General features: G+C 47.1%; 1 protein-coding gene across 1 annotated transcript in view; it reads right to left on the bottom strand.

Annotated features, from left to right (window-relative positions):
* LOC129405894 (maestro heat-like repeat-containing protein family member 1) overlaps positions 1-11747 on the bottom strand; it is a 61996-nt gene extending 50249 nt beyond the window's left edge. Inside the window, exons 1-8 of the mRNA XM_055143588.1 lie at positions 11670-11747; positions 11246-11368; positions 6646-6799; positions 5583-5675; positions 4851-5002; positions 4360-4494; positions 1091-1186; positions 267-327 (exon numbers count right to left, since the gene is read on the bottom strand). Coding sequence (XP_054999563.1) covers positions 267-327; positions 1091-1186; positions 4360-4494; positions 4851-5002; positions 5583-5675; positions 6646-6799; positions 11246-11368; positions 11670-11747 — 892 coding nt within the window. The remainder of the gene's footprint in view (positions 1-266; positions 328-1090; positions 1187-4359; positions 4495-4850; positions 5003-5582; positions 5676-6645; positions 6800-11245; positions 11369-11669) is intronic.
* Positions 11748-27217: the final 15470 nt, after the last annotated feature.

Below are 27217 nucleotides of genomic sequence, written 5' to 3'. Positions count from 1 at the left end.
TCCCAGCACGTGTCCCCGTAGGTCAGCAATCTCCTCGTGATCACTGCAGGAAAGACCTTATCCCCTTCCTGAGCAGGGGCCACCAAGGCAGAGAAGCAGCACGGGTGGATGGAGGGGGAACAAGGCACGCGGGGCTGGAGCAAGGCCTTTCATTTCAGGCAGAGCTCACCATGTGCATCTCATCTAGAAGGGCAGAAGCCCTTCATGGGAACCAACCCGCACGGCAAGATGGTCCAGAGTCCCCACCCCACATGGGGGTCACTTACTCAGGGCCAAGAAAGATCTCCAGATGGGGCTCCGATCTGAGCCTGTGCCACTTATATGGAGCTGTGGGGAAATCAGAGCTGTCAGATCCGGGAGGCCCAGGGCATGGATGGGGGAGCCAGAGCTCAGAGCCCTGAAATGTAGGTTCCTTGGCCAAAGGATAGGGGGAAATAGAACCTAGGAGTCCACATTCCAAAGATCATAGGGAAGGCAATCATGAGCGACACATTTCACAAGCTAAAGATAACTCCCATTGCCAGTGTCCACTGTCTCTTCCTAACAAAGCTGCAACACAGGAGGCCTGACAGCTCCCGCGGGAATGAGAGTGGCTGGCTGGAGTTTTGGACCCATTTCCCAGACTATAGGGCGAGGGACAGCGGCCCCCTAAGCCTACAAAATGTAGACCATGTGTCCAGTTTCCACCTGCAGAAAATCTCCGACTATACCCGGAATGCAGGCCTTTGTGCGTTCTGGAGAGCCTGTGGTGTCTGGCTAAGGTCACTGTGCAGACGATGGCTGTGCTGAAGGAGGCTGGGCTGGCCGGGATGCCATCAGCTCCAAAGGAGAGAGAAAAAGAGAGAAAGCAGCCCGGAACCCTAGCCCAGAGACATGCTGGCCTGTTCTGGACTGACTTGGCCAATTCCCCGTGCAGAAAATTATCACTCAGCTCTGCACACCACAAACCTACCTTCCCCAGTGGACAAACAGAAAGCCCCGCTGCATTGGCGCCAAGGCTACTCTGGCCCCCTGGATCTGCTCAGGCCCTCCGGGAGGCAGTGTCACCCACAGGGGATGAGTGAGGGGGTTCCAGCCGTGCGGATCTTACCAGCTTGAACAGGAGGAACATGGTGCTGTCCACCTGAGAGCCCTTGCGGAAACCCCCCGTCTTACTGAGCACAGCGTCCAGCACTTGGAGTACACACTGTGTGCAGGAAAACAGAGTGAGTACAGGCAGCCGAGGCTTCCCATGGACCCCGCGCAACCCCTCGATTCCTCACCCATTCTCTGCAGCATGGCTGGGCCCTTCTCCTGCCCCCCTCCCGGCTGTCACCTGCCCTCATAGGCCTTTCAGGGACTCCTACGGGGCAAGGGACTCCCCGGCACATGCTGCCATGGCTGCCCTTGCGCCTCTGTCGGGAAGCCACAGGACTGCCCAAGGTCCTCTTCTCAGGGAGACGTTTACAACTCAGTACTGTCATTGCAATAGTGTGGGTAAGGCACAGGACAGATTCATCACGACCAAAGGGACCCACATCTATTACTCTCAAAACTGTCACAATCCTGACATCCAAGCGTGAGAGTGGAAATATTTCCCCTCTACCCAGTGGCTGGCATTGTTATGTGAATGCTCTTCGATTCAGTTTTAAGGTGTGGAAACACGCCATCCATCCCATTTCGTTAGGCTTTGGGGGCACACCCAATTGTTCAGGGCTGACCCTTGGCTCTGAGCTCAATGAACTTCCCTAATGGGATCAGTGAACATTAGGGGATTCGGGGGATGAAATCTGATCAGCACGTGCAAGGCCAGCACCTAAACCCATTGTCCTACCATCTGGCCAATATGCTCCTGGTGATTTGATCCCTTATTTATTATAAGAAATTTCTTTATAGCTAACGGTAATGTTTGCTCTAAAATCTATTTTAGTCACTTAGCAGATAGAGCCTCTTCAATTGATATGTGTTAACACTACATTTTTTTGTAAATTTTTTTTTCAATTGAATCACTGTGAGATACACAGTTACCAGACTGTTCATGATCAGGTTTCAGTCATGTAATATTCCAACAGCCATCCCTCTGCCAGTGTATATTTCCCACTCCAATCTCTATTTGTCCTATACCTATTGATCGATTTGTATCAATCATGGAGGATTTTATACCTCCATGGCTCTCTGACAATCTCTACCTTTTAAACTGGGGCATTTGGAACATTTATAACTTGTGATTATTTGGGGGCTAGGATCAAATCTACCACCTTCCTATTAAATTTATATTAGGTCTTTTATTGTTTTCTATTTCCCGCCCCTTCCTCCCCACCCCCACCCCGCCACCTCAAACACCACCACCATGTGCCTCCTTCCTCTGTTTTTTAGCTTTGAGGTCCCACCAACCAGTGTCAGGGCTCACTCCTGGCAGGACTTGAGGGACCATATGCTGTGTCAGGGCTCAAACCAGGGTCAGCTGCAAATAGGCAAGTGCCATGGTCCTTGCTCCATCTCTCTGACTCTTGAGTGGGTTTTCTCAGTCTCTGGGTATCCTTCCGAGGATCTGAACTATCATGCTGTTGTGTTTTAATGATTTAGTAAAGACTTCTAGAAAACATCTAACTTATCCCAGTCCAAATTCAAGTGAGCACTCTAGCACTTCATGTACGTAAGCGTACTTTTAGCTACTTTGTATTACTGCAGTCATGCGTTTACTTTAAAGTGTTATAAACTCCTTTGTTCATTCATATAAAGTTGATTAATCAACTTTATATTTCTTTGGATGGGAATTTCCACACAATGCTCAGGGGCCCTCTGAGTACTCAGTGGTACTAAGTCTAAGTCAACCGGGACAGATGGTCCTATGCTGGGTTGAACCCAGTATCTACTGATGTGGTTGCTCCTCCAGCTTGTCAGCAAAACCCTGCAGCCACGGCATAGGTCAGCACCTCACGCCCCACAGAAAGCGCGTGTAACCTAGACCAGGTAGACTGCTGGTCATACTTCCAAAAGTACGACCAAGGGGTGGGAAATGGTTCAAAGTATTGGAGCAGGAAGCCGGAGTTTGACCCACAACAACTCAAGCTTGCCCAAGGACCCAAAGTGTGACCCTGAGCAGTGCTAGATACGGCCCTCAACCAAATTAGACCCCCAAAAGCCTCCTTTGGGAGGGCATGTTAGTGTAGAAACGACTGTGAAAGAATGTGACTCCCATCTGCCTCCCATGGGGCCTAACTGGACAGCTCTCAGGCTGATCAGTGATTCTCAAATCCCCCAGCCTCTCCGAAGCCTCTGACTGAGCACAGCGGGTCACTAAGCAGGCTGGTCCAGGCACCGCTGGGCTCTTTCTCACAAAGGACTTGGGCTCTAGAACGCCCTGGTGGCCTTGCCCAAAGCTACTTAGGACCATGCTGGAACCTCTTCTTTGGCCTTCCCTGCTTCCTTCTGTCTTCCCCTTTCTTTCGGCTCAAACGGAGTCCACTCTCCATCACAGTCTGGTGGTCTCTCTCAGTCCGAGAGAAACACCAGAATGTTCCCTGCCATCCCTCATGCTTTTCCCTCATAAATTTTCCTCAAACTCCCTGGTGATATCTGTGTCCTGGGAGACCAGACCAACCCCAGAGGAAGAGCTCTGAGAAACCCGCTGTGAGAACATCGTCGGCTTTGAACTCAGTGTTTCCCACCCATTTCCTGAACACTAATTCTTTCTCCTGGATGACCCCTTCAAACTGGAGGCCACTTGGTTTGGGAGATGCCGCTAAATGGGAGGAGGACAGAAACCATCAGTGTATTGGGCTCTGGATCTGGGTCCTCTGCAGATAAAATATAGAATATTGGCACCATAATTCTGTGGGAGAGAGGAGTAGAAATCTGACACAATCTCCAAACTCCCAGGCCCTGGGAGACACCTTCTCCCAATGACTCCCCCATGCCATAAGCTACAGGTGTAAATTGCTTGGAAGTGACAATGAAGGTTCCAAATTGACTGGCTCGTGGTCATCTGAGGCCTAGAGATTATGCTCTAGGGGTGAGAGACAAAAAGGTCAGAGAGAGTCAAAGCATGAGACTATCAGGGAGTGGCTGTGTGAAATGTTCTGGATGAAAGAAACTTGAGGCTGCATCTGGCCTACAGTCCACTTCCTGGCCAACTCTAGGATCTTTGCTTCAACAGAGAAGGAACAAGGCCAGACAGAGGACAGTGTGAGGGCTCCTTGTCTTGCAAGCTGCTGCCCTGGGTTGGACTCTGGTCTCTCTATAGTCCCCCACCAGTTCAGGAATCTGGGAGTAAGCCATGAGCACGGCCAGGGAGAGCCCCCAAATGAAAGTCAATAAACAAAGAAACAGGGAATTCATCACCAAATCAGATATTTTTCTCAGCCCCACCCTAATCACCTCTTGGATGTACGGAGTCATGTTGATCGGCAAATGTGTTAACTTTTCTATTAACCAGTCAGTTTCGTCCTTTACTTCATAAACCGGCATTAGGGACACAAGGTTTCCAAACAGCTGCAGAATTTCCTGGACAACCTGTGCCCGAGGAGACAGAATGAACCTCATCAGGGATGAAGGCCGGGCAAGCCCTGAGGGGCTGGCTTTCTTCTCTCTATCTTCTGAGGGACTTGCATAATGCTTAGCAAATCAGGGGGGACAGGAAAGTCATTGCATAACCGTTTACTTCACCAGGAGCTGCATGACCCCCAGAGTGTTGGCTGACCCTCCTTTAGAGGAAGAGGGTCGGGTGGGGGTGGAGAGAAGCATGAGGCCTGCTCTCCCGGGAGGCCTGTGAATGCGCCTGTCCAGCAGGACACGCCCTGCTCCTCCCACAGCCCTTTGGGCTTCAAGCCTCACACCTGCCCTCCTCCCACACCACCATCTACTCTCACCTCGGGTTTGTGGGCCTGGGGCCAATGGTAACGTAAGAGATGAAAAGTGTCACAGGATTTGATGGCAGCTTTCTTGAGGAACGCCAATTCCTCCTCAGCACTAGCCTTCACATTCAGCTGCCTCTGGACACAGGACACCACTGCCCTGAGCACTGTGAGGGGAATAGGGAGTTGGGGATACCCATCACCATTCTCTTCCCACCAAGGGAAACAGAAACAGCATCCTCTCAGCCCCAACCATGAACGCTTTCTGGAATTGTCTTCTGGAAACAGAACCCACTAGCACAACTGCAGGTCTCTTTCACCTGACTGCATTGGGGTGGCCAGAAGATCACCAGGATGGACAGGGTGGAACTAGCCCTATACCAAGACCAGGTCGGGCCAATGGGGGAAGCATCTGCTCACAAGGAGCCTGCATTGGGCCATCATCTGCCCCTTCTCCAGCCTTCGGGTGTCTGGTAGAGGGGCAACTTTTTTATTGTTGCTTTTTGGGTCCCCCCCCCAGAGATGCACAGGGGTTCCTCCTGGCTTTGCACTCAGTAATTACTCCTGGTGGTGCTCAGGGGACCATATAGGTTTCTGGGGATTGAACCTGGGTCGGCCGCGTGGAAGGCAAATGCCCTACCCGCTGTACTATCGGTCCAGCCCCTGAGGGGCTCCATCACTACTCTTGACATTTCTTTCTCCTCCCTTCACCCCATGAAGGCTTACTTCAGCCCTCCCACGCCTCACCTTCATAGACGGCCAGCATATCCTCTTCCACATCACTCATCTGCAGAAGATGCAAGATGTAGTCCCATAGCTGGTCAATGCACTGCTTGGGCCCTGGGAGAAAGTTAAACAGACATTCTGGCTCTGACGGCAGTGGGGTGGGAGCAAGGGATGAGGAGAACTGGGTTTGGACCTTCGCCCTGCCTCCAAGAAACCCAAGTAGCCAGGAGCCAGTGACTTTCAGCATCCTTCCCTGCAAATGACAACTAGTGCTGCCATATGACACCCTGGGGGGTGTCTGGGCAGACTGGGCTCCATGAGAGATCACGGCACATCCCACAGAGGCCAAGTGTGCCCGAGCCCCTTACCCCACCCCTGTTGCCTCTTGGGGTCCTGCAGGAAACAGCCGGCAGCGCCCTCAGAGTCTGTGCGAGAAGACTTGCCCCACTGGCCCAGGAGCTGCGTTTCCAGATCTGCCTCTGAGCCTGCGAGCCTGCCTGCTGCCCACCCCACACCTCCTCATTGCCACTCTGTCCCACAGAAGGCCACTGCCCCTCACCACTCTTGCATCCCACAGCTCCAGAAAGGGCTGGCAATGCCATTATCCTGTGACTTGACTGTTCCCACACTCGGACTGAGGGTGGGCCAGAGAACCTCCCCAGAATGGAGCCTGTGTGGTGAGCCCTGCCCAGCCCCTCAGCTCAAAGGCAGGCTCCCCTCAGTACTGCCCTCTGAGCAACCCTGCCTGCAGTGTCCAGCCGGGCCTTCTCTCTGCCTTCTGCCTCCATCTGGGTTCACAGTTTTTCTCCAGCTCAGTCTCCCCTCCTACATTTTGCCCCTCCTATTTTCCTTACTCTGTCATTTCCATTCTCGAGGAGTTTTCTCCCAAGTCCCCATCAGCCACGCACAACTCCTGCTGGCTCTCTCCAACATCCCACCCCCGCCCACACACATAGCTCATAGTAGGTCCATTAGGAGGGGCCAAGAAGGACGAAGGTGGTCCTGGGTGCAGGCAGCACCCCATCCCCATGCCCGTCACCACATCTAACACAACCACCCCCGCTCCCAGCACAGGGATCCGTACCATCATTGTCACAGATCTCCTTGGCTGCAAGCAAGAGGCTTCTGGGCGGCTGATGCTCTGTGCCCAATAGCTTCTCAACAATAATGTCCGGTGACCGAAGGCCTACAGCAATTAAAATGCCGGTCCAGCAATCCTCCATTTTTTTATCTGGCTTCTGTAAAGAGGAAAACTAAAGGTGAGAGGCCTAACTCCCACGACCAGTATCCAGGCTCCTGAGAATCAGCTTGGTCCAACAAGTGCTTCTCTTCCATTTCGAGGACAGCAAACTCATCTTCCTCCACCTACTATGCCTCACCCAGAGGAACCTTCCCCGTGAAGCAGATCCAGAGCCTCCCCATTCAGACCAGAAGACAGACTGACAGGCCATCTGCAAAATCTCTGGCTTATGAGCTAAAGTGGGTATGAGGTTTGGCATGCCTGGAGTGCAGGGATTCCCCTGTAGCAGCAAGCAAAACGTGAGGAAGGATTCTAAGTGGATTTTGTATATCAGGCTATGCAAACTCCCTGGCAGAGCTTCGTGGGTCATGAAGGAAATCAAGGAAGAAATCAAAAAATACCTCGAAACAAATGAGAATGAAGACACAAGCTACCAAAACCTATGGGACGCAGCTAAAGCTGTGTTAAGGGGAAAATTTATAGCTCTGCAAGCTATCCTCAGGAAGGAAGAAAGGGCCTATATAGATAGCTTGACTTCTCAGATCAAGATCTTAGAAAAGGACCAGCAAAAGGAACCCAAACCAGATTGAAGGAAAGAAATAATAAAACTTAAAACAGAAAAAAATGATATGGAAACCCGAAAAACAATCCGAAAGATCAATGAAACAAAGAGCTGGTTCTTCAAGAACATAAATAAGATTGATAAACCGCTAGCAAGACTCACAAAGAAAGAGAGAGAGAGAAAACCCTAATAAACTGAATCAGAAATGAAAAGGGGGACATCACAACAGAAAACAAGGAGATTCAAAAGATCATCATAGACTGCTTTGTAAGTCTGTATGCCACAAAACAAGAGAACCTAAAAGAAATGGACGAATTCCTTGATTCCTACAATCCCCCAAGATTGAACCAAGAAGACTTGAAATACTTGAATAGGCCCAAAAATATCAAGGAAATCGAAAATGTAATAAAAAGTCTCCCCCAAAACAAAAGCTCAGGTCCAGATGGATTCACTGGCGAATTCTTCCAAACATTTTAAGAAGAATTGTTGCCAGTTCTCCTCAAGCTTTTCCAGGAAATTGAAAAGACAGGAACCCTCCAGAACAGTTTCTATGAGGCACATATCTTCCTAATACCAAAAGCAAACAAAGACACCACTAACAAAGAAAACTATAGACCAATATCCCTGATGAACACCGATGCAAAGATCCTCAACAAAATACTAGCAAATAGAATCCAACAACTTATCCAAAAGATCATACACCATGACCAAGTGGGATTCATCCCAGGGATGCAAGGATGGTTTAAGATTCGGAAATCAATCAACATAATCCATCATATCAACAAAAATAAAGATAAAAACCATATGATCATATCAATAGATGCAGAGAAAGCATTTGACAAGACCCAACATCCGTTCATGATAAAAACTCTCACCAAAACGGGTTTTGGAGGAACTTTCCTCAAGATAGTCAAAGCCATCTACCACGAACCTATGGCAAACATTGTCATCAATGGGGAAAAACTAAGGGCCTTTCCTCTAAGATCGGGAACAAGACAAGGATGCCCACTCTCACCACTTCTCTTTAATAAAGTACTGGAAGTACTAGCAATAGCCATTAGGCAAGAAAAAGATATTAAGGGCATTCAGATAGGAGAGGAAGAAATCAAACTCTCACTATTTGCAGATGATATGATAATCTAAAGAAGCCTAAAAGCTCTACTAAGAAACTCTTAGAAACAATTGACCTGTACAGTAAAGTCGCAGGCTATAAAATCAATATCCAAAAATCCATGGCCTTCCTATATGCAAACAATGAGACAGAGGAAAGGGACATGAAAAAAACAATCCCGTTCACAATCGTGCCCGAGAAAATCAAACACCTTGGAATCAGCTTAACTAAAGAAGTAAAGGACCTCTACAAAGAAAACTACAAAATGCTACTCCATGAAATAAAAGAGGACATAAGGAAATGGAAACATATCCCCTGGTCATGGATAGGGAGAATCAACATCGTCAAAATGGAAATAATCCCAGAGCATTATACAGAGTTAATGTGATCCATATAAGGATACCCATGACATTCTTCAAAGAAATGGGTCAAGCAATCCTGAAATTCAAATGGAACAATAAATGCCCACGGATAGCTAAAACAATTCTTGGGGAAAAGATGATGGGAGGCATCACCCTCCCCAACCTCAAACTTTACTACAAAGCGGTAACAATTAAAACAGCATGGTACTGGAACAAAGGCAGAGCCGCAGACCAATGGAACAGAGCGGAATATCCCTACACACAACCCCAAATGTATGTTCATCTAATCTTTGATAAGGGGGCAAGAAATGTGAAGTGGAGCAAGGAAAGCCTCTTCAAAAAATGGTGCTGGCATAACTGGACAACCACATGCAAAAGAATGAGCTTAGACCTCGACCTGACACCATGCACAAAAATCAGATCAAAATGGATTAAAGACCTGAACATCAGACCACAATCCATAAGGTATATCGAAGACAAGGTTGGCAAAACCCTTCACGATATTGAAGCTAAAGGTGTCTTCAAAGAAGACACAAAACTAAGCAATCAAATAGAAACAGAGATAAACAAGTGGGACTATATTAAACTAAAAAACTTCTGCACCGCAAAAGATACAGTGACCAGAATACAAAGGTAATCTACAGAATGGGAAAGGATATTCACCCAATACCCATCTGATAAAGGGTTGATATCAAGGGTAAACAAAGCACTGGTTGAACTCTACAAGAATAAAACATCCAATCCCATCAGAAAATGGGCCAAAGAAATGAACAGAAACTTTTCCAAAGAAGAGGTACATATGGCCAAAAGGCACATGAAAAAATGCTCTGCATCACTAATCATCAGGGAGATGTAAATCAAAACAACCATGAAATACCACCTCACATCACAGAGAATGGCACACATCCAAAAGAACAAAAGCAACCGCTGTTGGAGAGGACGTGGGGAGAAAGGGACCCTTCAACACTGCAGGTGGGAATGCCAACTGGTCCAAACCCTTTGGAAAACAATATGGACGCTTCTCAAAAAATTAGAAATTGAGCTTCCATTTGATCCAGCAGTACCACTTCTGGGAATATATCCTGGAGAAACAAAAAAGTATAGTCGAAATGACATCTGCACTTATATGTTCATCGCAGCACTGTTTACAATAGCCAGAATCTGGAAAAAACCCGAGTGCCCGAGAATAGATGACTGGTTAAAGAAACTTTGGTACATCTATACAATGGAACACTATGCAGCTGTTAGAAAGGATGAAGTCATGAACTTTGCATATATGTGGATCAACATGGAAAGTATCATGCTAAGTGAAATGAGCCAGAAAGAGAGGGACAGAAATAGAAAGATTGCACTCACCTGTGGAATATAAAGCAACAGAGTAGGAGACTAATACCCAGGAATAGTAGTATATAATACCAGGAGGTTGGCTCCATAGCTTGGAATCTGGCCTCCCACACTGGGGGAAAGTCATCCCAGATAGAGAAGGGAACACCAAGTAATATGTGATTGGATATCCTGCGTGGGAAGGGAGATGCGTGCTGAAGTACACTAGAGACTGAATGGGATGACCACTCAATACCCCTATTGCAAACCACAACACCCAAAAGGAGAGAGATATCAAATTGGAATGCCCCGCTACAGAGGCGGGGTGGGGTGGGGGGATGGGATTCGGGGGGTGAGAGGGATACTGGGTTCATTGGTGGTGGAGAATGGACACTGGTGGAGGGATAGGCTCTCAAACATTGCAGGAGGGAAAAAACAAGCACGAATATGTGTGAATCTGTAACTGTACCCTCACTGTGACCCTCACTGTAATTAAAAAATAAATAAATTTAAATGATTTTTTTAAAAAGTCCCTGGCAGGCTACAGGTCTTGATCAGGACACAGTGTGCCGAGGAAGGCAAGAATGGGAAAATGGGTACCAGAAAATGAGACCCCAGGGGAACCCAGTGTTAGGAAAGTCAGTACCAAGTATATGGAGCTAGGGAGACAGCTTGACGTACAACCCACAGGTGAGTTAGCAGACAGGTGGGTGGGCCCAAATAGGTTTGTCAGTACTCTGAGGTGATCCACTGAGTTACGATAACACGAGGGGAGGCCTAGTGAGACCCAGTAACTGACCATGCAGCCTGAAGGCCTGGTCACACTTGGAGGGGAAGAGGTAGAAGACCCAACGCTTCCTGCTTTCCATCTCTCTGCTCCCAACAGAACCTTCCTGCCACGGTTATCCATTCTGTCTGGGCCATCACCATGGAGGTGGACTCAGGTGACCACAGACAGGCCTCACACAACATGCTGGTTGCTGAAGGACGTCCGACCCCAAGTCCCACCCCAAGTTTCCAGAGTCATCATGCACCAGAAAGAGACTGATTCCCATAGCCCTCAACCCAGATGCCCCATCTCCTCACCGTCTGACTCAACAAGTTGATGATAATATTGGTCACATTCTGACAATCTGGATGTGGCCATTGTTCAGTATTGATTTTGACCGCCATCCTCCTCAGGGTTTCGTAGATATCCCCTTCTGATACCTGTAGGAGAGTGGGAGTCCAGAAGAAAGGAAGGGTGGGGTAGATCTGTGAACAGTGCATTGATCTCTGGGAGAGAATGGAAGAGGATCTGGGATCGAGGGTGAGGATTCAAGCTGAACCTGGGGTTGGGTGGGGAAGAAGCTAGTGCTGTCACTGGGAGAGACCCACGTATGTTCTGTTAGCAGAAAATCCTTCCCGTTCTCCTGGCAGAGTGGAGCCATGGCTAACTCGCACTTCTGAGTGAGGGAGGTCTTCCCCTGGTGGGAACACTGCCACAGCCTCATCTCATTCACATTCTCACCTTAGTCACTACTTCAGCTGCAGTCAGAAAGTCAGTGACAAGGCAGCCGAAGCTGTTATTCATGTGACTCTCCGTCATCTCTGAGGAACTCACGTGGGTCCTCGTAAATGGCTCTGCAAGGAATAAAGAGGGAGAGACTGAAACTAACAAATATAAAAACTAAAGTTCTTGAGACACTTGAGGAAACTTCTAATGCCCTTCGGTGGAAGGCGACTGACATCTGGCCTCTCACAAGCACGGGATGGCTGGAATCAGGACAGAAATGGCAGAAGAGAGGCCAGAGAGAGCACTCCAGTGGGCAAGTGCATGTCTAGCATGCACAAGGCCTGAGTGGAATCCCCCAGCTGGGGAAAAGGGAAAGAACTCTCTTTGCTCTCTGTTGTACTTGACCTAGGGCTCTTTTAGAGCACAGCAAGTGAAATGAGTCAGAAAGAGAGGAATAGACATAGAATGACAGCAATCACTTGTGAAATATAAAATATCATAATATGAGATTAACACCCAAGGACAATAGAGACGGGGTCAGGAAGATTGCTGCATGGTTGGAAGCCTGCCTCATGAGCTGAGGAAAGGCAGCTGGGATAGAGAAGGGATCACTAAAGACAATGGTGGTTGGAGGGATCGCTCGGGATGGAAGATGTGTGCTGAAAGTGGATGGAGGGTCAAGCAAGATGGCCTCTCATTGTGTTGCAAGACGTAGAACCCATAAGTAAAGAGGGAGTAGGAGGGAAATTGTCTGCCATGGAGGCAGAGGGAAAGGTGGAACTGGGTGGTAGGGAGGGATACTGGGGACATTGGTGGTGAACAGTGTTCACTGGTGGAAGGATGGGTGTTCAATCGTTATATGACTGAAACTCAAACATCAAAGATTTGTAGCTGTGGCTAGCACTGATTCTGTAAAAAAATAAAAATAAATAAAATATGTCATCGCAAACTAAAAACAAGCATTTTGTACTTGAATTATTTAGTTCTTTTTACTTTTTGTATTTGTATTTTGTTGAGTCACTGAGATTCAGTGACAGGGCTTTCGTGAGCAGATTCAGTCATGTAGTTTCTAATGTCCATCCCCCCACAGTGTGCATTTCCCACCACCATCCCCCATCCCTCCTGCATCCCCTTGCTCCCCCAGCCTGCCTCTATGGCAGGCACTTTTCCTCTCTCTCCCTCCTCCCTCCCCCTCCCCCTTTCTCGCCCCTCCCCCCTTCTTTGGGCATTGCGGTTTGCAGTACAGATACTGCGAAAGCATCATGTTTGGTCCTTTGCCCACAGTCAGCACCTATCTCCCATCCAGAGAGATCCCTTCCAGCCATCCGAGACCTTTGTCTAACGCCAGCTGCAAAATTCAGATCCAAATGAATTACAAATGTCAATAGAAGAACTGAATCCATAAGGTACATGGAGGACAATGTAGGCAGAAACTGCACGACAGTGTTTCTTTTCAACTGTTCGTTTATCTCTTCTACTAGCTCTGTTCAGTTTCGTTCAGACTAATTTTCATCTCTGCCAATTTGTCTGCTTTCTGTTGGAGCCGAGACTCAGGTATGGTTGGAATATGTTGAGTCTTCGGGCAATCTTAAAATAGGTTTAAGATGAGGTTGTCTCTCTTCTGTGTACCACTGACGTAGAAGCAACATGAGCTCACTGTTAAGATGACAGTAAATAAAGAGCCCAAGGCTTCAAAAAAAAATTCATACACAAGGCTTAACAGCATGTTAGTAGTCTCTTGTACCAGGGCCTAATGGCTCTGGGGTGAGACACGACAATCTTCACACGCTTTCTTCTAAGCAAATCTTTTTTGATCACTTGAGCAAATTATTCATAATAAGCAATATGAAAGAAATTATTTGGGGCCTGCTCCTGGGTAGAGTTTGGTGGTGCTTGGGAAAATTCCAAATAATGGTGGTGGGAAGGTACAATGGTAGTAGGTATGGTGATGCAATATTGAATAATAAATCATCATGAACAACTTTATAAAAGTTTTAAAGTAATAAAAAATAAAGAATATAAAGTGGACATATTCAGTGAGATGACAGCCAATTTTCAAATCTTCATCTGGTAGTGGTGCACACAGGTGCTGAAATATGTGCAAAGTCCATATTTGATAGGGTATGCCTGGAACTGAAAGGAGTGCAGGAGCCAAGAGCGAGCTCGGTGGGCAAGCAAAGACGAGCAACTGCAAGACCCAGACTTGGATGCTTGACACTCAAGGTGAAACAGTGGGGAACTCAGTCACTTGGAGATACAGCACTCTAACTGTATATCTTTAGGGGCTCTATTTTATTTTATTTTTTTAAATTTATATATATTTTTTAATTCTTTTATTAATTCACCATGTGGAAAGTTACAAAGCTTTCAGGTTAAAGTCTCAGTTATACAATGCTCAAACACCCATCCCTTCACCAGTGCACATATTCCACCACCAAGAATCACGATATACCTCCCCCCTTCCCCCCACCTCCCCAGCCCCCCACCCCGCATGTGTAACTGGTAAATTTCACTTTACTTTCACTTTACTTTGATTACATTCAATATTTCAAAAAACAATTCACTATTATTGATTTGGAGTTTCTCCCTAGGGGCTCTATTTTAAAAGACCTACAGAGACACTTGGAATTTGATGGATTTGCTTATTGATAGGATTTAGGACCAAGTCATTCTGAAAGGACTCTGCGTACTTTAATGAATGTGTCTGATCAGAAAATCAATGTCTTATCATGGGAGAAAGGAGATTTTTTTAAAAGCCCTGGGAGGGGCTGAGAGATAGCACAGTAAGAAGGGTAATTGCCTCGCATGTAGACAACCCAGGTTCCATCTCCAGCATCCCATAGGGTCCCGCATGTACCACCAGGAGTAATTCCTGAGTTCATGCCAGGAGCAGTCCCTGAGCATCACCAGTTTGGGCCTCCCCGGCCCACACAATAGAGTGGGGGGGCCTCAAAGGGGTTGAGTGAATGCTTCACACGTAGGAGGCCCAGCTTTCAGCAGCAGCACAGCACAGCACACACTTGAACACCACATTGGACTGACTCCAAGCACAGAGACAGAAGCAGCCCACAAGCACCACTGGATGTGACCCCCAAAGAAACAAAACCTGAAATGGGACACCTAGGAGTTCAGATTTTAATCCAAAGTATGATAAGGACTTTAAAGTTGAAAGTATCTGCATGGACTAGAAGGCCTAGGAGCTATATAGCCCAGGGGTTATCGGCAACTTGCTACCCCAATCCTTGTTTCCACACTCCCCAGGCTCTTTCCAAGGAAAGGAGGCCTTCAAGGAATGGCTGCTTACAGGTGGCAAGTAGGAAGACAACGGCCAAACTGGAAAATTCTGATCTATAGCACTCAACACTGTGTATAGTATAGACTGATCGTTTCATGGTTCATGTTCTCTCTCTTCCATGAAACAGGAATTATTATTTTTTGATTGTTCAGCAATGTGTGATATTTTACAGTGCCTGTCACATAGAAATGGTACAAAAGGGTCACTTTCTGATGTTAGGGGAAAGAGAGCTCTAAAGGAAGAATATGAAGAACTCTTGTGATGCTGTATAGTTCAGTGTTCTGTGGAGTGGTGCGTACCCAGATCAATGGGTGACAAAATGGCATAGAACTTTATGAACATGCACACAGAATGAGCAAGTAAAAATGGGTGAGATGCAAACCTCTGTGGATCCAACTTTTCTGATTGTATTACTATGAAGATGTAAGCTGGACCCATTCTGAAAACAAGATATGGGTATAGAAGAATATATGCACATACTTGGCAAATTCAAGGGAATTTTTAATTATTGTTTTCAAATTTAAAAAAAAGTTTCCACAGTACTGTCCCTAGAGGTGGAACCAGTTGATGTTTCCGGTAACAGAGACTAAGGGTGCCTTTCTCCCTGTGTCCCTACCAACACTGACTCCCACTGCTGTGACATGATCTCATTGTTTTGATTTGCATTTCCCCAGTAGTAAGGGGTCATGGGCACTTTTACATATGGAGAGTCCTCAACTCCCACATTGACCCAGCAATATAGCTTCTGGGCATCTACCACCCAAACACAAATATCACTTCAAAGGGACACATTCACACCTCTGTTCACTGTAGGGGTTTGTATAACCATGATATGGAAACAGCCTCGCTATCCAGCTACAGATGAATGGATCAGGAGTTCTGATACCCATACACAATGGGGCACAATGCAGCAATAAGAATGATTGAAACCATGTCATTTGCTGCTCTGTGGGTAGAGTCAGGGGGAACCACACTGAGTGTGGGTATTCAGAAGGAGAGGGCCACAGACAGAATGGACTTTCTTATATGTGGGATATAGAGCAACACAGCAAGGGAGCAACACACGACAAAAGGTGATCAACTGGAGAGTTGGTTCGAAGACCTGAGTTTTCCAGGATGAGAAAAGACGGGTAGTTGGGAGGGAATTTTGGGTCCCTTGGCCCTTGGTGGAGAAGAGAGGCACTCGGGCCATACTTGTGGGCTTAGAATTACATATGCACAAAACTACCACTAATACCATTGTAAATCCCAGAACCTCAATCAAATATAGTATGAAAAAAAAAAAGAGAGAAACAAGTAAATAATGAAATCCCTGCCTCATAGTAGAATCTCAGTAAATGTCTAGTGATAGAATTGATGAGCAATTAAAATAATCCGGGAAAACTGTGCTCAAAAAAAAAACACTTTTAAGGATTTGATACAAAAATGTCATTTTCGGTATCACCTACTGCCTGTCATCACTGCATCACTGTAATCACCGTTACTCATTGATTAGCTCGAGCGGGCACCATTAACGTCTCCATTTTGAGACTTGTTGTTACTGTTTTTGGCATATCAAATACACCACAGGTAGCTTACCAAGCTCTGCCATGTTGGCGAGATACTCTCGGTAGCTTGCCGGGCTCTCCGAGAGGGGCAGAGGAATCGAAGCCGGGTTGGTTGCGTGCAAGGCCAATGCCCTGCCGCTGTGCTATCGCTCCAGCCCCTGCCTGTAATGAAAATTCAAAAAATGTTTTGATAGTCAAGAGTACATACTTAGATAATGGCTCACATTTAAGGTGGAATCCTATGAATCAATATTGTATTGTAATAGACGAATCATGAGAAATGTTCCCACTGCATGAGCTTGGAAAAGCACAGGTCACTTGTACAGCAGGGATAGTACTGTGAGGTCAGACCCCAAGAGTCTTCCCCTTCCTGGTGTGGTGTAAAAGAATATCTGTGGGACCATTTGTGCTCCATGACCCAGGGATCAGGAGAGTGACATGACCTGACTCCAGGAAGCCACCTGAAGATGACTCTGGATAATCTTCCTGTTTGAGATGCTCCAGCAAGGAAAGAAGAGGAAACATAGGCCAACCGTCACTGACATAGGCAAGCAGGCAAGAGAGAGGGTCCCTCCCAAGGCAGCGGCAGTAAATTCCTTGGAAGTAATATCTGAGAGCCCCGAAGTTGCAAAAGCCAACTTTGCTGAAAACAGAAACTGAGGCTTGGCTCCACTGGCGCCCGTAACATACCCAGAGAAGGCCGAACAAACAGAGGTGACAGCCATCAGCAGAGACAAGAACTGCAATCAAACACCGGAAGGAGACTCCAGAAACTTCAAAGGGGTCCCAATTGTGAAGATATCTAACCACACCCCCACCTCCAGCAGAAACATTCCAGAGCAAGGCAGCCCAAGCGGATGCATATGAAAACCAGCCTTGCCAGGCACTGAAGGCTTGTCCATCTTTGGGGAAGCCCGTCCTCTCTCTGGATTGCTTTACTCTCCACTCTCCCACTTTCTCTCTCTCTCCTCCCCTTCAAAAACCTTCAAATAAAATCTGTTTTATGTCACTGCTCGTCTATTCCTGAAATTCTTTTCTGCGAGGCGAGTCTTTGCAAGACTGGACAGAACTGGGGAACTTTGAACTGTGGGGTGTGGAATGAAACCTTAAGATTCTCAGACAAAGTATATCTCTACCTCTGAGACGAGTTTGCTTTGTAAATCTTTCTTCCTATTTCATTTCACTCAGTACTCCAAGCTAGTCCACACCACTTGGAGTTTCCTTCCTCTGCATGCAAACTTAGCCTCTCTCAGCCATCCTGAATGGCCTCTTTCTTTCTCCCCAGCACCACCCCAGCCCTGCCACACAGCGGATCTCAGAACTGGCCCTGGAATCCCTCCCTGTCCTACCCTTATATCCCCCAGACCATGTTCACTGTCTGCGACTAACTTCCATCCAAAACTCACCTCCTTCCTCCACCTGATCCTTCTCCAATAACAATTTCTCTAATCACTCCACGCACTGTACCTCCACACACCTTCTCCCAACCACCACAACACCACAAAGAGGAGGATCAGATGAATCCAGGCCAGGGCCTCCAGCCCAATTGTTGAGAAACAATCCCAGTTTAGCAACCACCCTGAAGCTGAGCCCCTCCCCAGGCCACGCCCTGTCCCCAGGTGAAGGGACTAAGGCTGAGGGCAGCCCTGCCTCTGCTTGCCCCCTTGAAGGAATCACTTTCCTCAAGCTGCTGCTTTTTTCTTTCTTTTGTTAGTTGTGGGGCCAACCTAGCAGGCTCAGGGCTGACTCCTGATCTGCACTCAGAGATCACTCCCAGTGGGCTTTGGGGACAGATGGGGGTGCCAGGGATCGAACCTGGGTTAACCACATGCAAGACAAGCACCCTACTTGCCGTATGATTGTTCCAGCTCTGACAGCTTTATAAAATTACCTTTGTCATGATAGTATCTCAGTGAATACCTATGAGTATCAGTCAGTGAATGCAATGGTTTTTGAAAAACTAATGTTCAATCAAAGTATACACCAGTTCTGCGGGAGTGGCTTAGCAGCAATGTTTATGTCTTACATGCATGTGATTTGTGTTCAATCCCCAGGACCTCACCACACATAAACACACACACACACACACACACACACACACACACATACACACACACACACACCCCTGTAAACAAATGTCACTAAGAGTCTTGCCTAGGATGTCTTCAATAGGGGGATTGAGGTCTGATATCAAGTTCTTTCATCTACTTGGAACTCACTTTTGGGTAAGACGAGGTAGGGATCTGGTTTCATTAAATGTGCAGCTACCCACAGGCAAAGCAAGCAGCAGCAGTGGGTGCAGCCCAAATGCTCCCCCCGCCCCCCAGCAACAGAACCTTGCCACCACGTGAGCGGGAGGGCCGGGTTTCTGGACAGATTTGCTTCTCGATGTGCTGCTGTGCAAACACTGGCCTTCTCTCTCAGCACCAAGTGCTCTGGTCCAGACGTTCCCAAGCCGGGACCTGTGTTCAGACCACACACTGTGTTTCCTGCCGAGGGAAGGAAGCTCAGGGGGGTGAGGGCCAAGGCTGCCCAGCAGACACAGGCCCTGAGACGCTGCCATTCCCTGGTCCCAGCGGCCACTTTGAACCAGGAACCGAGTGCTCAGGAGACGATCATCCATCAGGCGATCAGGAAGGCACTTGGCGTCTTTCTCACAGCGAGCCGTGTTTTCCCTCGCGGCAGCCCTCGGTCCACACTGAAGGACAAGCACAGACTGATGTAAGGAAGGGCCGCACGGCCGCGCTCTCCAGACACACTCAAAGGTGCTCCAGAATGCGACCGAGTCCATTTTCCGAATCTCACTGCCCGGGATTTCTCAGGGATGTGTTGTAATATTTGCGAACCGGACACGTGGGAGAATAACGGGTCCTACCAGCAGCTTTGCTGCTGTCCCTCAGGTTAGGCCATTAGAACAAAAGAGCCACCTTTGCTGCCACACTGGCAGCCTCCAGAGGTCCCCACTGCCTGTCCCCGTGACTCGGGGCTCCTGACACGGGGCCACTGGTTATCTCGCACCCCTGCCCGCCACCTCGCTGCCACCCACCACAGAACAAACACCCTGTGGCAGCTGCAGCTGGCACTGGCCTGCTGGGCGGGCACCAGGTCACACCAGCAGGACACCCCAGCCCCAGGCACATCTGACCACAGGCCCACCCCTCCTCTGCAGCCCACTTTGCCCAGCTCTTCGCCAAAGCCAAGACAACGACTCTGCACTAGCCCGAGGGAGGACCAGACTCAGGGTGCCTGGGGCAGGGAGCGCAGACGCTGCTGGGCTGGACGCAGGCGCGGTGACCGTGGGTGTCTGTCTGGCCACAGTCCCCAGGTTCTTCAATGTTTCCCCCAGGGAACACAGTGAATAATAAAGAAGCTCAGGCTCACAGGGAGAAACTAGAATCGTTTCTTTGGAAAGTAGAAGAGAAAGGAAGAGAAACTCCCCAAATGGGGAGGAACTTAGTGCAGGAATAACTTAAGGAGGGCTCATTTCGTGGGATTTCATAGGATAACTCTAGTGCACTTTGTGTGTGTGTGTGTGTGTGTGTGTGTGTGTGTTCACCAGAGGATGCAAGGATCCTCCAGTGTGTTCCAGCTACTTTGGGTCTGTTGGCTTCTCGAGTGGACTCTTTGCCTTAGGTCTTGCCCATTGTCTTAGTCACTGGGGAGCCTAAGCTCTGTGGCAGAATTTAGGGTCTTGTGACATGATTAACTTCCCATTCTCAGGAAGAGCCCAAGATTTTGCAGGAATGTTGGAATGGAGGCAGCTGGAGTGAGGTGCTCACGGCATCTGGCAAGGGGAAACTGAGGCTTCTTCTTTCACTCTCATTATTCATCCTGGGTCAACTGTGTTTGAGGCAAGTGCCTTACCTGTTGTACTATCTCTTCAGCCCCTCTATCAGGAGTTTCACAGTCAGAAATGATGTTGGGGTTTTTTTTTGTGCGACTGAGAAAATACCTAAATATCTTCAAATGAGACAAGAAACCTGAAAGTTCAGCTCAAGAGAAGACTCACGAAGTGACTCATCAAAACGGATTAACACTTAGACATGGCCACATGCACTCCTGTGTTCTGAAGACACTTGACCTAGGTCTGCTAGAAGTGGCCTATAAACAGTGACGTGAGGAGGGTGAGCCTAGCACCCAGGAGTTGGTTCCTGAATATCAATCCCCCAAAACCAGGGCCAGCGGAGGACTGGACAAACAACTGACTCTGGATCTGGAGCAAGCAATGTCCTAGAGGAACTGGGGACATATTGCTGTGCACCCAAACTCCTGGGACCTCGTGAAAAGGACCAGACACGCCTGAAGGGTCCCCCGGTAACCACGAGTTAATGCGAACCTCAGACACAAGTCCATAGCCAGGGAGGTAGCTCTAGTGGTCAGCACTGCACATCCTGCCAAGGACAAGGTCCCGAGGCCAGTCCACGCCACTGACTAGCACCCACCCCCAGCATCATGGGGGTGCCCCAGGAGCCCCAGCAGCACCACACGCAGGGCCTGAACATTGAGCTGTTTGGCTTAGTGGGATGAATACTGCCCCAGAAGGGGCCCCGGGTCCTGAGAACTCATGGGGAGACCCACGATACCCAATTCCAACAAAGGAGCCAAGAAAATGTAGAAGTCCACACACACCAGTGGAAAATGGAAAGACAGGAAAGCTCCAGGCTGACTCTCACTGTGGCCCGGGGCTGGGAAAAAGGCCCGGGGGCACACAGCAGCCTCTACCCCTATGACCTTTCCCAAGGAGGGACAGAGGATAAAGACCGCACAGAGATTTGGACCTATTTATCACTCGGATACTTCAAACAGAAAGAACCTGGAACTACCAAACTATCCAAGAAATGAAGAGAAGTTTTATACTACAATATGTGCAGATAATGGAATCCATCGAAGAAACACAAAATTGATAACAATGAAACATCTTTTTGGCTTTTGGTGGTGAAGTGGAGAAATAAAAGTAAACTATTACAGCATGGAGAGATATTTTCTGTATTGGTCTTCAAATCTGTCATGTGTATTTATAAAAGTCATTGCTGAAAACTACACAATATATGACAAAGTCCTTTTGCTGGTGAAAGTAGCACTGTAGCACTGTCATCCCATTGTTCATCGATTTGCTCAAGTGGGCACCAGTAATGTCTCCATTGTGAGACTTGTTACTGTTTTTTGGGTGTGACACACACACAGTGGAATACTAAGAAGCTCTAAGAAAGGACACAAGAAATCTCCAGGTTTTCTTGGAGTTGGGATAGGCTACCTCCCCCCACTTCCCAATACACCTGGAAGCACTGGCAGTCACCGCCACGAACCAATTCCGGTGTCACCATGCAAGCTCTATTACCAGCCTTGCTTCAGAGAACTAAAAATAAATCTCGAAGGAGACCAAAAACCACAGTTAATCTCGGACCCACCCACGCATGGGTAAATAGAGTTGGTTCAATCGAAGGGAGGGGTGGTGTTCACCCTGAAATCTCCAGGCTTTCTTGGGGTCGTAATGGTCTACTTCCCCCCAGCCACTGTGCTTCCAGAAACTTTGGCAGTCACATCCACACCCCAAAGCCGCCACCCAATTGAAAAGCTACTTCAGTCTTACCATCCCATGAAAAATACCGAATGCCCTGAACAAACACCATAACCTCTTCGCCCCTGTATTGAGAACCGTAATGCACAAAAGGGAAGGGAGAGAGAGCAAGAAGGTAAGTGTATTCCATAGAGGGAGTCTGGGGGTGGGGGTCGGGGGTCGAGGGCTGGTGGTAGGAAAATGGGGGACATTGGTGGTGGGAAATGGACACTTGCAGAGGCATGGTGCTGACTGAATAAGTGGCAGTATCCCTACATTTTTTTTTTAAAAAAAAAAAGGACACTGCATGCAATTTGCCAGTACCTGGATGGAACTGAGGATATCAGGCTGGGTGAAGTCAGGCAGAAGGAAACAAAAGATATCAAATGATCTTTCTCATGCATGGGACTTAAAGATACATCGTAAGGCAGCAACAAAGGGCCAAAGGTGACAGAGCAGGAAAGTTGTCTACTGAGAGGAGTGTGTGAGAGGCCTATTGAAAGGGAGGGCCCTGGGGTCACAGGGGAAGGAGGCTTTAGGGGCCTTGGGGGAAGGAGGCCTTGGGGATTTTAGAGATGGGGGTGGTGTTGCAGTGCTGTGTACATCCTTAGCAGTGTTGGAAATCCCTGTAGCTAAACAAAGAAGAAAGTTTTGTTTGATTTAAAAGCCTCTCCAGTGGGGCTGGAGCAATAGCACAGCGGGTAGGGCACTTGCCTTGCATGTGGCCGACCCGGGTTCGATTCCCAGCATTCCATATGGTCCTCTGAGCAGCGCCAGGAGTGATTCCTGTGTGCATGAGCCAGGAGTAACCCCTGAGCATTGCCAGGTATGACCCAAAAAGCAAAAATAAATAAATAAATAAATAAATAAATAAATAAATAAATAAATAAATAAAAACCTCTCCTGTGCCAAATTAAGCCCTACTACTCTACGCCCTCAGAGATTCTTATCTTTTTGACGGGGGTGGGGGGTGGTGGCACATATTCTTTGATGTGTGTGTGTGTGTGTGTGTGTGTGTGTGTGTGTGTGTGTGTGTGTGTGTTTTGGGGCTACACCTGCATAGGGATCACTCCTGGCAGTGTTCAAGTGTTCAATGTACTGTTCTAGGGATCAAACTGGGTTGACTGTATTTACCCAGTTTTAGCTCTCTAACCCTCATTTTTCCCCTTAACTATCAGCTTATGGTGATGTATTTCTGCATAGCTTAATTAACGTATGTTTCTCTCGTGCAACTGGTAGGCTCCCTGAAGATAGGGAGTGTATTCTGTCCCTGTGTGTCACTGGTAACTCCCCTCAGGGCCAGCTACATAATGTGCAAAACGAAAGTGAACTTCTCAGGGGCTGGAGCCACAGGACAGCAGGGAAGGGGCTTGCCTTGCATGCTGCTGCTCTGGACTTGATCTCTGGCATCCCAGACGATCCCCAGGCATCTCCGGGAGGAATTTCTGAGTGCAAAGCCAGGAATTACCCCTGAGCACTTCCAGGGTGGCCCTAAAACAAAACAAAACAAAACAAAACAAAACAAAAAATGAACTTCACTTCTGTTCAAAGAGCAAGAATGTGTACCATTGCCACTGGAGGTGTTGAAAGACCCAATTTCCTCCCTTCCACAGTAATGACATGAAGTCATTATCCCTCAACTTCTCCTAGTATTTTTATATCTATTTAATACACCCTAGGCCAAAAAAATGTTTGTTCATCATTATCGTAGAATTTTACTTTTCATCATTCTATTCCATGATACACTTAAAGTGGACTGTGAGGTCTGAGAAACAGGAGAACAGACACGGCACTGGCTTTGCACATGAAGGACCTGGGTACCGTCCCTGTACTAAATATGGTCCTCAGAGACCCCCAGGAGTGATCCTAGCACAGCAGGTGTGGTTCTGAGACGAGAAATGAATAATGAATGGAACAAAATGCACGGGCTAGAGAGAGAATTCAACAGGCTGCACTCCTGCTCTGAGGGTGGAGAGCCAGGGTCAGTCTCCAGCAGCACATGGTCCTCCAAGACATCCCCTTGCCATGCTGGGATTTGATCCTCATATCATTGTTCTCCCCGTCCCTGAGAAAGAGATTGCCTCCATCCTGCCCCTCAGTGATGCTTTGCAAAGAGCTTTAGCTGATTTTTTCCGGAGAAATTTCCTCCCACTATCCAGCAGGAAAAACTTGAGATTTTTTTCAAAAAAACCCCATTTATCATTTCTTCCATCATTCGCCCCTCTCCCATTCCTGATGCTCCAGTATATTATATTGATGGCTCTGCCTCAGGGAAAGGCGGAATTTCTGGACCCGCCCTGACCACAACAGTAAACACTAACTATACCTCTGCCCAGCAAGTGGAACTTGCCACGTTGGTATATCTACTCTCCCATGTGCCAGGACCTGCTAATATAGTCTCAGACTCAGCTTATGTGGTTGGTCTCTTCCCTGGCATCGTGACGGCTGCTCTAAATGCCCCCAATCCTATAGTCCAACAATTGCTTGAGCAGCTACAAGCGCTTTTACAAAAGCGCTCTGAACCTGTTTTCATTACTCATATCAGATCTCACTCTGCTCTTCCGGGACCTATGGCCCGGGGAAATGAAGCTGCTGATCTCTTGGCAGCACCAATTTTTACCTCTGCTGCAGAAGAGCACCAGGCCTTACACACAAATGCCCGGCGCCTTCATATTCATCATCGTATCCCAAGCCAGGCATATTGTCCATGCTTGCTCCGTTTGTGCTCCTTTACACTGTACCTCCCATGTGGCAGGGGCCAATCCCCGAGGTCTACAGACCAATGAATTATGGCAAATGGATATTACTCATGTCACGTGCTTCCCCAAGAAACCTTTTTCCCATGTAACTATAGATACTTATTCTCGCTTCATATGGGCTGTTCCCATGACTTCTGAGAGAACCAAAGCAGTCTGCTCCTTCCTACTACAATGTTTTTCTGTCATGGGCGTTCCCTCTGCCATTAAAACTGACAACGGCCCAGCCTATACTAGTAAGGCTTTTCAGGATTTCTGTGATGAATGGCAAATCAAAGACATTACTGGAATCCCTTACAACCCTCAGGGTCAAGGCATAGTGGAACGTGTCCATAGAACCCTCAAAACACAGTTATTGAAAATCAAAAAAGGAGGTATGCCTCCACTTGATTCCTTGTCCTTGACATTGTTTACTTTAAACTTTTTAAGTTCACCTCAGGGAGAACCCTATACAGCAGCTGAGAGGCATTTTCAGGAAGACGCACAGACTCAAGAAACTATTAACTCTCTCATTTGGATTAAAATTGACAAAGAATGGGTAGCAGGGAAACTCCTCATTCGAGGAAAAGGCTATGCTTTTGTTTCAACAGATGATAACCCCGCTGGGAAACTTTGGGTCCCATTACGTCTTGTCAGAAGTAGAATTCAGCCACCTGATTTGGATCTCAGACCTCCAGAGATTCACAACCCTTCAAATTCCAGCTCAGATTCATCGCCAAACTGCTCGAAGTCACGAAGAATGAAGAGGAGCCAGCATCAGAGGATCTAGAGCTAAGGCCTCTAGCTCCTTACACATGAGGTCACATTAAGACCTTTCCTTATACTCCTCTTTTACAGGTTGTGGATTGGACAACAACCTGGTCTCCATATTTTGAATTAATAATACTTTATTTTTACCCTTTCCTTGGAATTCACAGGTTCCTGAACGAGAAAGAAATGACATTTAACAGGAACACCTTCTCATTTCTCTCTAGGATATCCATTTGTATTGGAGTTTCCCTCTGACTCTTTCTATTCACAGGCATGGAGACCAAACCCCAACTGTCAAAGCCTCTAATAACTTTAAATTGTTTTTTCCAAACATAAGCTAGGTTGCACATCTATGACTGCCGAGGAACCAGACCAGAGAATGGCTGCATTCCTCTGCTGAAGTTCTCCTGCCAGATGTTGTGGTGCTCCTGTTCCAGTGCTCCCTGACTGATCCAGTGCTTCCTGAAATTTATCGGACTTCTAATTGCTGCTCCCCTGAGACTCATTGCTGCTACCACTACTGCTGCTGTTACAGGACAACTCTTCAGTTTTGGTCCAGAAACTTCATTTCTTCAAACTGTGACTAAATGACCCTTAATCACTGACTCTCATCATTGGTGACTTTCCTCACCCTTGGACAGTGCAGGACAATTGGACGCTTTATTACAAGCACTGCTCTGGCCAAGGGTCGGACTGAAATTTTACTACAATTTATAAGACTGTATTGTGTTTGGGATTGTTCCTCTTTCTATTTCAAATTTTTGTAATTTTGTAAACAGAAAACGGGGAGATGTTGGAATCTAGCTCTAAATATGTTAGGCCTGACTTTGGTTTGTCCTTTCTCTCCTTGCCACTAGGAGCTTAGGTATATCGATCACACCCATCAAAGTTATGTTAATACAGTCAAAAGAGTAGAAATAAGCCTGGCATGGCAATTTAAAGATAATCAGTGTATCGATGCAATAGATTTTTGTCTTACTGCATCACTTTAATTTGGATTTTTAACCTGATGTATTTTAACAGAAATTTAACTCTTCCTGTTTTAGTTTGTGCGCCCTTTTGATTTCCTGTAGATTAGAATTATGTTTTATTTTGTATAACACTTATGCTGTAAAATTTGACTGAATTCTTATGGAAAAATGTTAAGTAAGAATCATTTGTTAGCATATAATATATATATACATATATATATATGAACAGTTAGAATAATGGATTTGTAAATTCATAGTACCTGTAATAACTATCCTTCTGGTATTGGGTTTTCAGTTATATGGCAAAGTATTTTTGATGAGTTAAATCTATGATTTTATATGTATGAGTGAGATATTGTCTTTCTCCTCTCTTCCTGTCTTTTGAATAGTTTAGTTTATAGCCATGTCTTTTTGTATATGTGAGGATCGGGCCCAGGACAGAACACAAGAATCTATTTAGCTTTCTTAAGACTCTTTTTACAGGAGCCCGCATTCTAGAATAACTTGATTTTTTGCCCCTGAGCAAGGAATTCAGATACAGGCACCCTGGTTCGCAAGAACGGTGGTGGTCAGACCAGATAATCAGACCCATATCACATGACCCGTATCACAAGACCCAGGACTGCCCCCAGAACCGGGACATTCCTGAATATTGACGTGAATACTGATCTCTAAAACCATAGGCTA

The sequence above is a fragment of the Sorex araneus genome, chromosome 6 (genome assembly GCF_027595985.1).
Source record: "Sorex araneus isolate mSorAra2 chromosome 6, mSorAra2.pri, whole genome shotgun sequence".
NCBI classification, from domain to species: domain Eukaryota; kingdom Metazoa; phylum Chordata; class Mammalia; order Eulipotyphla; family Soricidae; genus Sorex; species Sorex araneus.
This window is presented reverse-complemented; position numbering and strand designations above follow the sequence as displayed.